The 14020-nt window shown below is 47.2% G+C and overlaps 1 protein-coding gene across 1 annotated transcript in view; it reads left to right on the forward strand.

Moving 5' to 3' along the window:
* The window catches only part of LOC135542718 (inositol polyphosphate-4-phosphatase type I A-like), a 62326-nt gene that overhangs the window by 13714 nt on the left and 34592 nt on the right, over positions 1-14020 (forward strand). The window contains exons 2-6 of the mRNA XM_064969856.1: positions 9592-9807; positions 10046-10090; positions 10176-10294; positions 11718-11834; positions 12078-12157. Of these exons, the coding sequence (XP_064825928.1) occupies positions 9702-9807; positions 10046-10090; positions 10176-10294; positions 11718-11834; positions 12078-12157 (467 nt within the window). The 5' untranslated portion in view covers positions 9592-9701. The remainder of the gene's footprint in view (positions 1-9591; positions 9808-10045; positions 10091-10175; positions 10295-11717; positions 11835-12077; positions 12158-14020) is intronic.

Consider the following 14020-nt stretch of genomic DNA (forward strand, 5'->3'; position numbering starts at 1 on the left):
AGAAAGCAAACAAAGTCTGTTTTTACATTCATTGAGAATTACAATCGTTCCTCAATGTAATTGAATAATACTTTCCATCTCTCTCCCTTTTGGTAACCGCTCAGCGTGAAAGGGAAAAATGTCATGCTCTGATCCAGTGGGAACGTCATGAAATAGACCTGACTACTTCTTATCAGTGCATGACTTGGACTGAAATATGTTCAGTAACTCATTTTGGGTTCTGGTACTGTTCATATTTAGATGCAGGAGCTCCACAATACTGTTGAGATAATATTCTATAAGAGGAACAGGAGCTCCACAATACTTTAGAGATAATATTCTATAAGAGGAACAGGAGCTCCACAATACTTTAGAGATAATATTCTATAAGAGGAACAGGAGCTCAAGCAGTAGTCCATTTGAGGTGCCGGTACTCCGCTTCGGTGAGCTTTTGCCCAAGTCCTGCGTCTTACCCCTTGCACAGGTAGCCTACAGCTGTGTCTGTCCTGAGCTCACTGGTTGGGGAAACTCTGGCCCATAATACTACATACAATGTTTCTAGCAGTGCAAGCTTCAGGCTAGACCCAAGTTACTAGTTGATACAATGTTTGTTTCATGTTCGTTGCAGACGTTGTAGCCAATGTGATTTATAGGATCTTTTTTTATCAGGATGTTTTCTACCTGCAGGCTGCAATGTTTTTATTTGTTGGCTTAATGTAGGCTGTTTTTACATAGTTGGCAATAGAAGTAACTTTTTAGGCTTTTCATTTAGATTTGCATAGAATTTTGATTAACCACATGACAATGATTTTGAGATATGAAGATGTTATTCAATTGGTTGAAAGAACAGATGACTTTCGGTCGACCAAGATTTTTTTTAGTTTTGGGGGGACAGCCCTAACACACACCGTGACAAAAAAACGTGTGTGTGGAGAGGGTGGTCTGGCGGCGCCAGTCCATTGATCAGTGTCTCTGACTGATGATGCAGGGACCATCTGGATTGAGTATATGCAGGACTGCTTCTGAAATAGATGGAAGCACACACTGCAATGCCTCAGTAGATCTTCAAACTAGCACACACACACACACATACGTGCACACTGGCAGGCACACACACACACCTTCAAAAAGTGAGTGGTGTTTGGGGCTAGGCCATGGCAGAGATAGAATATCAGATGTGAAGGTTAAATTGTGAATGTCTCCTCTTCTGGTTGCCATCATGTGTTGTTGCACGCCTCACTACCTCTGACTGTGACTTGGCAGTCCTGTAGCCTCGGTCACTGTCAAACCCAATGCACAGATACAGATCATAGCTACTCTGTTGTATACTCTGCTATATACAGCTAGGGGAAGTGGAGCAAATACTGAAATATCCTTTTTAGTTTTTCTGACATGTTGTCTCTTCCTCTGGTCAGATCCAGTCTGTTGCTCCTCTCTGACTGGATCAGCTGGGTTCCCCTCCCTCTGGGAAAGGAAAGGGGATACCTAGTCAGTTGCACAACTGAATGCATTCAACCCAAATGTTAATTCTGCATTTAATCCAACCTCTGACTCGGAGAGGTGCGGGGGGGCTGCTGACTTAATCGAGTTGCCCGGGGAGCAGTTGTTGTTTAACTGCCTTGTTCGAGGGCAGAACAGTACATTTTTCCACTTTGCCTGATTCAGGGACTTGAATTTGCAATCTTTCAGTTACTGGCCCAACACTCTTAACCACAAGGCTACCTGCAACTCTCTGACTTCCCCACTAACAGTAAGTACACCTGCACACATCTCAGGCACTTTGTTATGGTGTATATGAGGATGCTGTTGGGATGTGGCATCCTAACATGACCCTGAGAGAAGGCTGGTGATTAGAGCGAGAGAGATGGAAGGGGGGAGGGGCATGTACACCCTGAGCTGTTGAACAGTCTCCTCACGTCAGTCCCTCCCTCTCCCTGACATGAACAAGGCCTTGATTTGTAAGTAAGGCAGACGGAGCCTACTGTAGAAACTAGGCAGCTTGTCTGGAGGGCTGCTCTCACTGCTGTAGGAACTAGGCAGCTTGTCTGGAGGGCTGCTCTCACTGCTGTAGGAACTAGGCAGCTTGTCTGGAGGGCTGCTCTCACTGCTGTAGGAATTAGGCAGCTTGTCTGGAGGGCTGCTCTCACTGCTGTAGGAACTAGGCAGCTTGTCTGGAGGGCTGCTCTCACTGCTGTAGGAACTAGGCAGCTTGTCTGGAGGGCTGCTCTCACTGCTGTAGGAACTAGGCAGCTTGTCTGGAGGGCTGCTCTCACTGCTGTAGGAACTAGGCAGCTTGTCTGGAGGGCTGCTCTCACTGCTGTAGGAACTAGGCAGCTTGTCTGGAGGGCTGCTCTCACTGCTGTAGGAACTAGGCAGCTTGTCTGGAGGGCTGCTCTCACTGCTGTAGGAACTAGGCAGCTTGTTTGGAGGGCTGCTCTCACTGCTGTAGGAACTAGGCAGCTTGTCTGGAGGGCTGCTCTCACTGCTGAAGGAACTAGGCAGCTTGTCTGGAGGGCTGCTCTCACTGCTGTAGGAACTAGGCAGCTTGTCTGGAGCGCTGCTCTCACTGCTGTAGGAACTAGGCAGCCAGTCTAGTCTGGAGTAGAGGTCGACCGACTATGATTTTTCAACGCCGATGCCGGTTTAATCGGCCTATTTTTATATATATATTTGTAATAATGACAATTACAACAATACTGAATGAACACTTTATTTTAACTTAATATAATACATAAATAAAATAAATTTTGTCTCAAATAATGAAACATGTACAATTTGGTTTAAATAATGCAAAAACAAAGTGTTGGAGTAGAACGTAAAAGTGCAATATGTTCCATGTAATAAAGTTAAAGTTTCAGTTCCTTGCTCAGAACATGGGAACATATGAAAGCTGGTGGTTCCTTTTAACATGAGTCTTCAATATTCCCAGGTAAGAAGTTGTAGGAATTATAGGACTATTTCTCTCTATACCATTTGTACTTCATATACCTTTGACTATTGGATGTTCTTATAGTCACTATAGTATTGCCAGCCTAATCTCAGGAGTTGATAGACTTGAACTCATAAACAGCACAATGCTTGAAGCGCAGCGACGAGCTGCTGGCAAATGCAGGAAAGTGCTGTTTGAATGAATGCTTACGAGCCTGCTGGTGCCTACCACCGCTCAGTCAGACTGCTCTATCAAATATCAAATCATAGGCTTAATTATAATGAACACAAATACGAGCCTTAGGTCATTAATATGGTCAAATCCGGAAACTATCATTTCGAAAACAGAACGTTGATTCTTTGAGTGAAATATGGAACCGTTCCGTATTTTATCTAACGGGTGGCATCCTTAAGTCAAAATATTGCTGTTACATTGCACATCCTTCAATGTCAACATAATGTCAATTATGTAAAAGTCTGGCAAATCCGAGTTTTGTTAGGAAGAAATGGTCTTCACACAATTCGCGACGAGCCAGGCAGCCCAAACTGCTGCATATACCCTCTGCTTGCACAGAACACAAGAGAAGTGACACAATTATCCTAATTAAAAGAAATTCATGTTAGCAGGCAATATTAATTAAATATGAAGGTTTAAAAATATACTTGTGTATTGATTTTAAGAAAGGCATTGATGTTTATGGTTAGGCTTTTTTCGCGAATGCACTTGTTAAATCATCACCCGTTTTGAAGTAGGCTGTGATTCGATGATAAATTAACAGGCACCGCGTCAATTATATGCAATGCAGGACAAGCTAGTTAACTACACATGGTTGATGATATTACTAGGTTAACTAGTGATTTATGTTAAGATTGTTTTTTATAAGATGAGTTTAATGCTAGATAGCAACCTACCTTGGCTCCTTGCTGCACTCGCGTAACCGGTAGTCAGCCTGCCATGCAGTCTCCTCATGGAGTGCAATGTAATCGGTCATAATCGGCGTCCAAAAATGCCGATTACCGATTTGTTATGAAAACTTGAAATCGGCCCTAATTTAATCGGCCATTCCGATTTAATCGGTCGACCTCTAGTCTGGAGGGCAACACCAACTACTGTAGGAACGAGGTAGCTAGTCTAGTCTGGAGGGCAGCTCTAACTACTCTACATCATGTAAATGAAGGTGAAGAATATGTAAGATTGGATATTTATTCAGGAAATGAAAATGGCAGGGAAGTCTAAGATTTTTGAGACTCGATAGAGACTATGATGAATCCAGTGCTATTTGACCCTGATACAGGGCTTACTCACAGCACCTCATTTAGACAGATAAAATAAGCACTGTTAGTGTCAAAAGAGATTTTATTTTATGAATGTACTCTGTTTGCTCTCCAGCAGTGTTTACCTTCTCCATAGTCATTATGACACAGATACTGGTGTGGTGCAGAGTTGAAGTCTGTTTAGACAAGGCCGGGGCTATAGAAATAACTAATGTGGGCTGGGAGTGCAGGAGGACGACAGTAAGATGGAAACTAGTGACATGGAGGGAGAGCCGTTATCCTGCCTTCTGTATAGGTGTGTTTGATAAGGCAGAGATGGGAAGTCCAGATCTGAGGAAACTCTGAGACGGTATGCTTTTAGCTCGTCGTCGTGTGTGTGATGCCTGGCCTGGACAGTCAGAACCTTGGCAGTCAGTCAACACAGAAACAGTTTTTTGCCTTTTAAGGGCAACAGGACTGAGCTCTCCTCCACACTGCCCTTCTCAGGCTTGGAGAATGTCTGAGACTGAGAGCAGAGAAACCCTTGATACAAACACATCCTGTGGTTGGACAAGACCCCTCCGTGTGATAGTGTCAATCCTACCCAGGGGAGTTCTGGAGGGAGGTTCCTGAAACCAGCACAGAGTGGGAAGAAACTCAGAGCCTTGAGGGGCTTTCACATCCAAGGCAAGCTGAGGTTTTTAGATTCAAGACAAATTAAAGAATGATCTTGTCGCTTGGCTGGTAATCCTGTTGGAGTCATTGAGTCACACGGCTGAATTAGGCTCATTAACGGTGGAATTAGCAGGAGTGTAGTCTGCTGGGAAGAAGAGGGAGTAAACCGGGAGAAATCTGATTTCAGGCAGTAGCGTAGAACCTTTTGAGGATCTGAGGGCCCATGTCAAATCTTTTCAGCCTCCTGAGGGGGAAGAGGGTGTGTGAGGACGACAACACAACACAGTCAAGAAGGGACCATGTTACTTCCTTAGTGATGTGGACACAGAGGAACTTGATTCTCAACCCGCTAATATTTACAGCCCTGTTGATGTGGATGGGGGTGTGCTTGGCCCTCCCTTTCCTGTAGTCCACGATCCTGGCACCATTGTAGGTGATCAGGCCTACCACCGTCTGCTACCATTTGGCTCTTACAAATGTGGCCCATATTCCCAGGCAATTACAGAACAGTTGTAGATAGTAGCCAAAGAACCTGACCATGAATTAAATCTATGTTGATCCATTGTACAGAGAGCACATACAAGACATTTGTATTCATTCCCTGAAGTGCACCCTATTGCCTAATATAGTGCACTTTATTTGACCAGAGCCACATGTGCTCTGGCAGGGCAGAAGAGGATCTGTGATGAGTGTGCTAACCAGACCTGTATCTGCTGAGCTTTTCACCACCAGCAGCATCCGCTAGCTATCGATGGGCTCTCCTCCAGCATTTCTGCCTGATTAGACAAGACAGGCCTCCGGCACCTTGTACTCCTGCCAGGAAGGCCCCCAGCCCAGCCTCTGTGGAATGATTCCCAACTGACAGCATTCTGATGTGTGGTTCTATGACAGGGTTTCCCCTATGAATGCATAGGCGGGACCCCCCCCCCCCTTCCCTAGCTCTGTTGCACACCCCTGCCTAAACACAGCCTCAAATATTTTGGTCTATGCAGTCTGGGTATTTAGTTCCCTTCCTTTCTTTTGATGTAACCTAGGACAAACACTGGCCTGCAGGGGAAGTTTACCTACTTGATCAGAGCAGACATCATTACGCTAGCAGGATGACCTTGATGTAACCTAGGAGAAACACTGACCTGCAGGGGAAGTTTACCTACTTGATCAGAGCAGACATCATTACGCTAGCAGGATGTCCTTGATGCAACCTAGGAGAAACACTGACCTGCAGGGGAAGTTTACCTACTTGATCAGAGCAGACATCATTAAGCTAGCAGGATGACCTTGATGCAACCTAGGAGAAACACTGACCTGCAGGGGAAGTTGACCTACTTGATCAGAGCAGACATCATTACGCTAGCAGGATGACCTTGATGCAACCTAGGACAAACACTGACCTGCAGGGGAAGTTTACCTACTTGATCAGAGCAGACATCATTAAGCTAGCAGGATGACCTTGATGCAACCTAGGAGAAACACTGACCTGCACTTGATCAGGGGAGGATTTGACCTAAGAGAAACACTTGATCAGAGCAGACATCATTAAGCTAGCAGGATGTCCTTGATGCAACCTAGGAGAAACACTGACCTGCAGGGGAAGTTTACCTACTTGATCAGAGCAGACATCATTAAGCTAGCAGGATGACCTTGATGCAACCTAGGAGAAACACTGACCTGCAGGGGAAGTTTACCTACTTGATCAGAGCAGACATCATTACGCTAGCAGGATGTCCTTGATGCAACCTAGGAGAAACACTGACCTGCAGGGGAAGTTTACCTACTTGATCAGAGCAGACATCATTAAGCTAGCAGGATGTCCTCATCCTTCTGCTCCTACTCATCATCATAACACACAGTAATGTGCCTTCCAGTCAAGCTGATGACTAACCCTTCTGCCATGTCTATGTCCTTACAGTCCAACTAAATAAGCAAACCTTTTTCTTTAGGAAACCTGGTTAGTGTGTTTCATTGAGCAAGGCCCAGAGTGATACTTTGAAGAGTGCACTGTTGTTACCATGGAGACAGTCGGGAGTAGATGGAGTGATTCCATCAGAATCCCTAGAAAAACATCCTGCTGTTTGTATTATCTCACCACAGCTGAATCTCTGGGATAGTCCACATGAACGCTTGAAAGGCTCTCTGCATAAAGGATGCCCTACATATCAGCCCAACACTTGTCATTTAACACAGAAGTGGACCTGTGGTATCACAGAGGAACAAAGCGTTCAACGGAACCTTGATAAGTGGTTTTGTTTATACGGTACATCCAAGCAGTGTTGATCATCTTGACTAAGCTGGGTATTGTCAATAGACGTATGTGAAAGCAAGCAGCTCTGACCTTTTCCTCCTTGCCTGACCCAGTCTCTCTGAGGTGTTCTAGCCCTGGTGCTGTGGGCTGTTGCTAGCTACTATACTCCAGCTGTTAGCAGTGACAGAAATAGAGTGTGGATCTCTATTGAAGCTGTTAAGTAGACCAGTGCTGGTCTATTACCCACAGCCTCCAGCCTCATTGTAAATGGGCTAATTGTTCCTGTTTGAGGAGAGGCCTGGTTCCTGGGCTAACTGGCCAATGGCTGAGGGCCTTCCCTGGATGAACTTTGTCCCCTGAGGGGGAGGTTTGGGGAGAGGATGAGGAGTGGGAGGGACATTGGATGGTTTTGTGATGAGGAGTGAGAGCAGAAATGCGCTCTATATTTGGAATAGGCACCACTGATATGATAGTGTCAGTTCAACATTAAGGAAAAACATCTGTCACCACTCATTGTTATTTTCTGTGAAGGGCACCTGTTGCTCCATTTATGCCCATTCAGACCCTTCAGTTGATGCCAGCTTATACAGTGCATTCGCTGCACAGCTATTCTCAGGTCTTTCCAGAGATGTTCAAGTCCGGGCTCTGGCTGGGCCACTCAAGGACTCAAAGCCAATCCTGCGTTGTCTTAACTGTGCTTAGGGTCATGGTCCTGTTGGAAGTTGAACCTTCGCCCCAGTCTGAGGTCCTGAACTCTCTGGAGCAGGTTTTCATCAAGGATATCTCAGTACTTTGCTCCGTTCATCTTTCCCTCTATCCTGACTAGTCTCCCAGTCCCTGCCGCTGAAGAACATCCCCACAGCATGATGCAGCACCACCATGCTTCACTGTAGGGATGGTGCCAGGTTTCCTCCAGATGTGATGCTTAGCTTTCAGGCCTAAGAGCTCAATCAATTTCATCAGAACAGAGAATCTTGTTTCTCATGGTCTGAGATTCCTTTAGGTGCCTTTTGGCAAACTCCAAGCAGGCTGTCATGTGCCTTTTTTACTGAGGATTGTCTTCCGTCTGGCCACTCTACCATAAAGGCCTGATTAGGAGGAGTGCTGCAGAGATGGTTGTCCTTCTGGAAGGTTCTCCCATCTCCACAGAGTAACTGTGGAGCTCTGTAAGAGTGACAAATAGGGTTCTTTGTCACCTCCCTGAACAAGGCCCTTCTCCCCCGATTTCTCAGTTTGGCCCGGCGGCCTGCTCTAGGAAGAGTCTTGGCGGTTCCAAACTTCTTCCATTTAACAATGATGGAGGCCACTGGGTTCTTTGGGACCTTCAATGTTACAGAAATGTTTTGGTACCCTTCCCCAGATCTGTGCCTCGACACAATCCTGTCTCTGAGCTCTATGGACAATTCCTTAAACCTCTTGGCTTGGTTTTTGCTCTGACATGCACGGTCAACTGTGGGACCTTATATAGACAGGTGTGTGCCTTTTCCAAATATATATATATATATATTTGAGAAAAATCAAAACCTTTTCACTTTTTCATTATGGGGTATTGTGTGTAGATTGATGAGGGGACTAAAATATTGTACACATTTTAGAATAAGGATGTTGCATAACAATGTGGGAAAAGTAGAGGGGTCTGAATACTTTCTGAAGGCACTGTATGCTGCCAATATTTAAGATGATACGTTTTATAACTCTCAGTTCCTCTTTTCTATCAATTAACTGATGACTCGAGGGTTGAAATATGGCGATTTGACACCTACTCTATCGCGGCTTCTCTCTGAATTAATGTGATAAAGTGCCCCTTGAAATTGTAAGCAACAGTTTTGAAATAATGGGAGACCATTGTGTAAACAGGACGAATAACATAGTTGTATTCAGAGCTGGTTCCTGTCTGCTGGCAGGCTAAAGGACAGTCTGTGTTTACTTCATGTTGTACACTTTGTGCCCAAACAAAGACCATGCATCCACTGTATCAAAACTCTGAAATCTATGAATTTAGGACTCCATGGACAAAAGCCTTGCTCGACAAACTTGAGTACACATATAGACCCACACTGAGGGACAGACGGACTCGTGTGCGCACACACACACACACACACACACACACACACACAAATAATCTAATTTGTCAGATGCGGTTGAGAGCAGATTGTGCAGCAGAGATGGATGCTGCTGAAGCAGAGTAATGATGTCTAACTGCATGTTCAGACACGTGCTGCTCTCTCTGTCGATGTCCCTCCATCCCTGTCTCTCTATATATATTTCCGTCCATCCCTCTCTCTTTCTATGTGGACTAGCCTCTCCTCTGGGAGTCCAGCCACCTCCACAGCCTGCAGTGCTCCTGCACCAAAAGTGAAATGTGAGCGGAGAAGATGAAGGGGAGGTACAGAGAGGGAAAGGAGAGAGAGAAACACTGGTCAGAGTGGAGATGTGAATGGATATATAATTGGTGAGGTCCCTTATGTTTATCATTGTCCCTCTTTCTCCCTATCTCTCCCTCCTTCTCTCAGCTCGTAGAGGAAGGCCCAGGCGGGGTCGTGGGTGGCTCAGTACAAGGGTGTTTGTTCTCACCAAGGGTGTGTGCCTCTCCTCCCCCTGGGAGAAGGCCAGCAGGATCAGGATGTCGGAGGCTAGAGAGCGTAGCCCCCGCCACCAGAGACCCTGGTCAGTGTACCGGGCCAACACCTTTGACCTCTCCTCTGAGATGATCGGCCTGGCACTCGCAGGTGAGAATGGGAAAGGGTTGTGTGTTGGACACAGACTATATCAAGGAAACAAACAATATGAGAGACCATGTGATGAACAATTGGTAATGGAATGACTTCCTGCATTGTACACATCCTGTTGATCCAGTCTGTATATCAAGGTACACTGACATGTTTATCACTCTTGTCCTTTCATTTCTGCCAACTGAATTAGTGGAAAATGACTTGTATGAGTTAATGCTACTTTGCTGTTTTGTAGGGAACAGCCAGGATCCAGATGAGCCTGTTCTAGAGTTCAGTGTGGGTGAGTACAGTAAATTAACTTCTAAAGGAATTTCTTTCCTTTCTTGTTCCATGTGTTCCAACGTGCTGTGTCCCTCCCTCCCCAGCCTGTAATGAGTTGGTGACTCCAGCTCTGGAGCGGAAACCCAACAGCTTTGTGGCAGTCAGCTGTACCACCCCTCCCCAGGCCTTCTGGACCAAACACACCCAGACTGAGATCATCGAGGTGAGACAGACCATCATCCTACTGCCGTCGTCCCTGTGCCCCCTACTGCCGTCGTCCCTGTGCCCCCTACTGCCATCGTCCCTGTGCCCCCTACTGCCGCCGTCCCTGTGCCCCCTACTGCCGCCGTCCCTGTGCCCCCTACTGCCGCCGTCCCTGTGCCCCCTACTGCCGCCGTCCCTGTGCCCCCTACTGCCGTCGTCCCTGTGCCCCCTGGGGCCGTCGTCCCTCTGCCCCCTACTGCCGTCGTCCCACTGCGTCCTGTAAAACAACACAATCTACTGCACCTATCTGGTGTATGTGACAATAAAACATGATTTTAGAATGTTGTTAACCTCTAGCGTCGAGCAATCCCGTATCCGGGAGCGTAATCATAGCCTCAAGCTCATTAGCATAACGCAACGTTAACTATTCATGAAAATCGCAAATGAAATAAATATATTGGCTCACAAGCTTAGCCTTTTGTTAACAACACTGTCATCTCAGATTTTCAAAATATGCTTTTCAACCATAGCTACACAAGCATTTGTGTAAGAGTATTGATAGCTAGCATAGCATTAAGCCTAGCATTCAGCAGGCAACATTTTCACAAAAACAAGAAAAGCATTCAAATAAAATAATTTACCTTTGAAGAACTTCGGATGTTTTCAATGAGGAGACTCTCAGTTAGATAGCAAATGTTCAGTTTTTCAAAAAAGATTATTTGTGTAGGAGAAATCGCTCCGTTTTGTTCATCACGTTTGGCTAAGAAAAAAACAACAAAAATTCAGTCATTACAACGCCAAACTTTTTTTTCCAAATTAACTCAATAATATCGTCAGAAACATGGCAAACATTGTTTAGAATCAATCCTCAAGGTGTTTTTCACATATCTATTCGATGATAAATAATTCGTAGCAGTTGCCTTTCTCCTCTGAACCTAATGGAAAAGTGGACGCAGCTGGAGATTGCTCAATAATTTCGACGGAGGACCCCAAGCGGACACCTGGTAAATGTAGTCTCTTATGGTCAATCTTCCAATGATATGCCTACAAATACGTCACAATGCTGCAGACACCTTGGGGAAACGACAGAAAGTGTAGGCTCATTCCTGGTGTGTTCACAGCCATATAAGGAGACATTGGAACACAGCGCATTCAAAATTTCATATTGGTTTCGCCTGTAGCATTAGTTCTGGGGCACTCACAGACAATATCTTTGCAGTTTTGGAATCGTCAGAGTGTTTTCTTTCCAAAGCTGTCAATTATATGCATAGTCGCACATCTTTTCGTGACAAAATATCTTGTTTAAAACGGGAACGTTTTTTTATCCAAAAATTAAAAGAGCGCCCCCTATATCGAAGAAGTTAACTAATATCTTTCTGTATATGTACAGTTCAGATGAAGCAACAATGAGAGCTTCATGGATGGATTGCTTCCCCCTACAGGGCACCAATAACCCTATATTCCTGAGCAGCATAGCCTTCTTCCAGGACTCTCTGATCAACCAGCAGACGCAGGTCAAGCTGTCTGTGTACGACGTCAAGGACCGCTCTCAGGGCACGGTGAGTAGAATATTAGATAAGATGACATTAAAACACAGAGTAATATGTCCTGCTCCCATCAGATAATAAACTACTAGGTCAGTCCCATTCCTTTCATCACCTCCCTTCCCTCACCAGCCACCTTGGGAGTGTTGTTTTCTTAGATGTCTGTATCCTATCTCTCTCGCTCACTCCCTCCCTCGTTCTCTCTCCCTCACTATCTCTCTTTTTATTCTCTCGCTTTCTCTCTTTCTCCTGACCTAGATGTATTTATTAGGCTCAGCTCTGTTTCCTGTGAAGGAGTTGCTGCAGGAGAAGAACCACAGGTTACACCTGACCCTGAGGTATGAGACACAGGTTACACCTGACCCTGAGGTAGGAGACACAGGTTACACCTGACCCTGAGGTAGGAGACACAGGTTACACCTGACCCTGAGGTAGGAGACACAGGTTACACCTGACCCTGAGGTAGGAGACACAGGTTACACCTGACCCTGAGGTATGAGACACAGGTTACACCTGACCCTGAGGTAGGAGACACAGGTTACACCTGACCCTGAGGTAGGAGGGGAGACACAGGTTACACCTGACCCTGAGGTAGGAGGGGAGACACAGGTTACACCTGACCCTGAGGTAGGGGAGACACAGGTTACACCTGACCCTGAGGTAGGAGACACAGGTTACACCTGACCCTGAGGTAGGAGGGGAGACACAGGTTACACCTGACCCTGAGGTAGGAGGGGAGACACAGGTTACACCTGACCCTGAGGTAGGAGGGGAGACACAGGTTACACCTGACCCTGAGGTAGGAGACACAGGTTACACCTGACCCTGAGGTAGGGGGGAGACACAGGTTACACCTGACCCTGAGGTAGGAGACACAGGTTACACCTGACCCTGAGGTAGGAGACACAGGTTACACCTGACCCTGAGGTAGGAGACACAGGTTACACCTGACCCTGAGGTAGGTAGGGGGGGGGGGGAGACACAGGTTACACCTGACCCTGAGGTACACACAGGTTACACCTGACCCTGAGGGAGACACAGGTTACACCTGACCCTGAGGTACCTGGGGAGGGGGAGACACAGGTTACACCTGACCCTGAGGTAGGGAGACACAGGTTACACCTGACCCTGAGGTAGGGGGAGACACAGGTTACACCTGACCCTGAGGTAGGAGACACAGGTTACACCTGACCCTGAGGTAGGGGGGGGAGACACAGGTTACACCTGACCCTGAGGTAGGGGGACACAGGAGACCCCAGGTTACACCTGACCCTGAGGTAGGGGGGGAGACACAGGTTACACCTGACCCTGAGGTAGGGGGGAGACACAGGTTACACACCTGACCCCTGAGGTAGGGGGGGGAGACACAGGTTACACCTGACCCTGAGGTAGGGGGGGAGACACAGGTTACACCTGACCCTGAGGTAGGGGGGAGACACAGGTTACACCTGGAGGTAGACACAGGTTACACCTGACCCTGAGGTAGGGGGGGAGACACAGGTTACACCTGACCCTGAGGTATGAGACACACAGGTTACACCTGACCCTGAGGTAGGGGGGGACACAGGTTACACCTGACCCTGAGGTAGGGGGGAGGGGAGACACAGGTTACACCTGACCCTGAGGTAGGGGGGGGGACACAGGTTACACCTGACCCTGAGGTAGGGGGGGGGGACACAGGTTACACCTGACCCTGAGTTACACCTGACCCTGAGGTATGAGACACACAGGTTACACCTGACCCTGACACAGGTTACACCTGACCCTGGGGGAGACACAGGTTACACCTGACCCTGAGGTAGGGGGGGGGAGACACAGGTTACACCTGACCCTGAGGTACACCTGGGGAGGGGGAGACACAGGTTACACCTGACCCTGAGGTAGGGGGGGGGTTACACCTGGGGAGACACAGGTTACACCTGACCCTGAGGTACCCTGGGGAGGGGGGACACAGGGCACAGGTTGGGGGAGACACCAGGTTGACCTGACCCTGAGGTAGGGGGGGGGACACAGGACACCTGACCCTGGTAGGGGGGGGGAGACACAGGTTACACCTGACCCTGAGGTAGGGGAGGTGAGGGGGGGGACACAGGTTACACCTGACCCTGAGACACAGGGTATGAGACACCTGACCCAGGTTACACCTGACCCTGAGGTAGGGGGGGGGAGACACAGGTTACACCTGACCCTGGGGGGAGACA

Source organism: Oncorhynchus masou, chromosome 6 (assembly GCF_036934945.1).
Source record: "Oncorhynchus masou masou isolate Uvic2021 chromosome 6, UVic_Omas_1.1, whole genome shotgun sequence".
Classification (NCBI taxonomy): domain Eukaryota; kingdom Metazoa; phylum Chordata; class Actinopteri; order Salmoniformes; family Salmonidae; genus Oncorhynchus; species Oncorhynchus masou.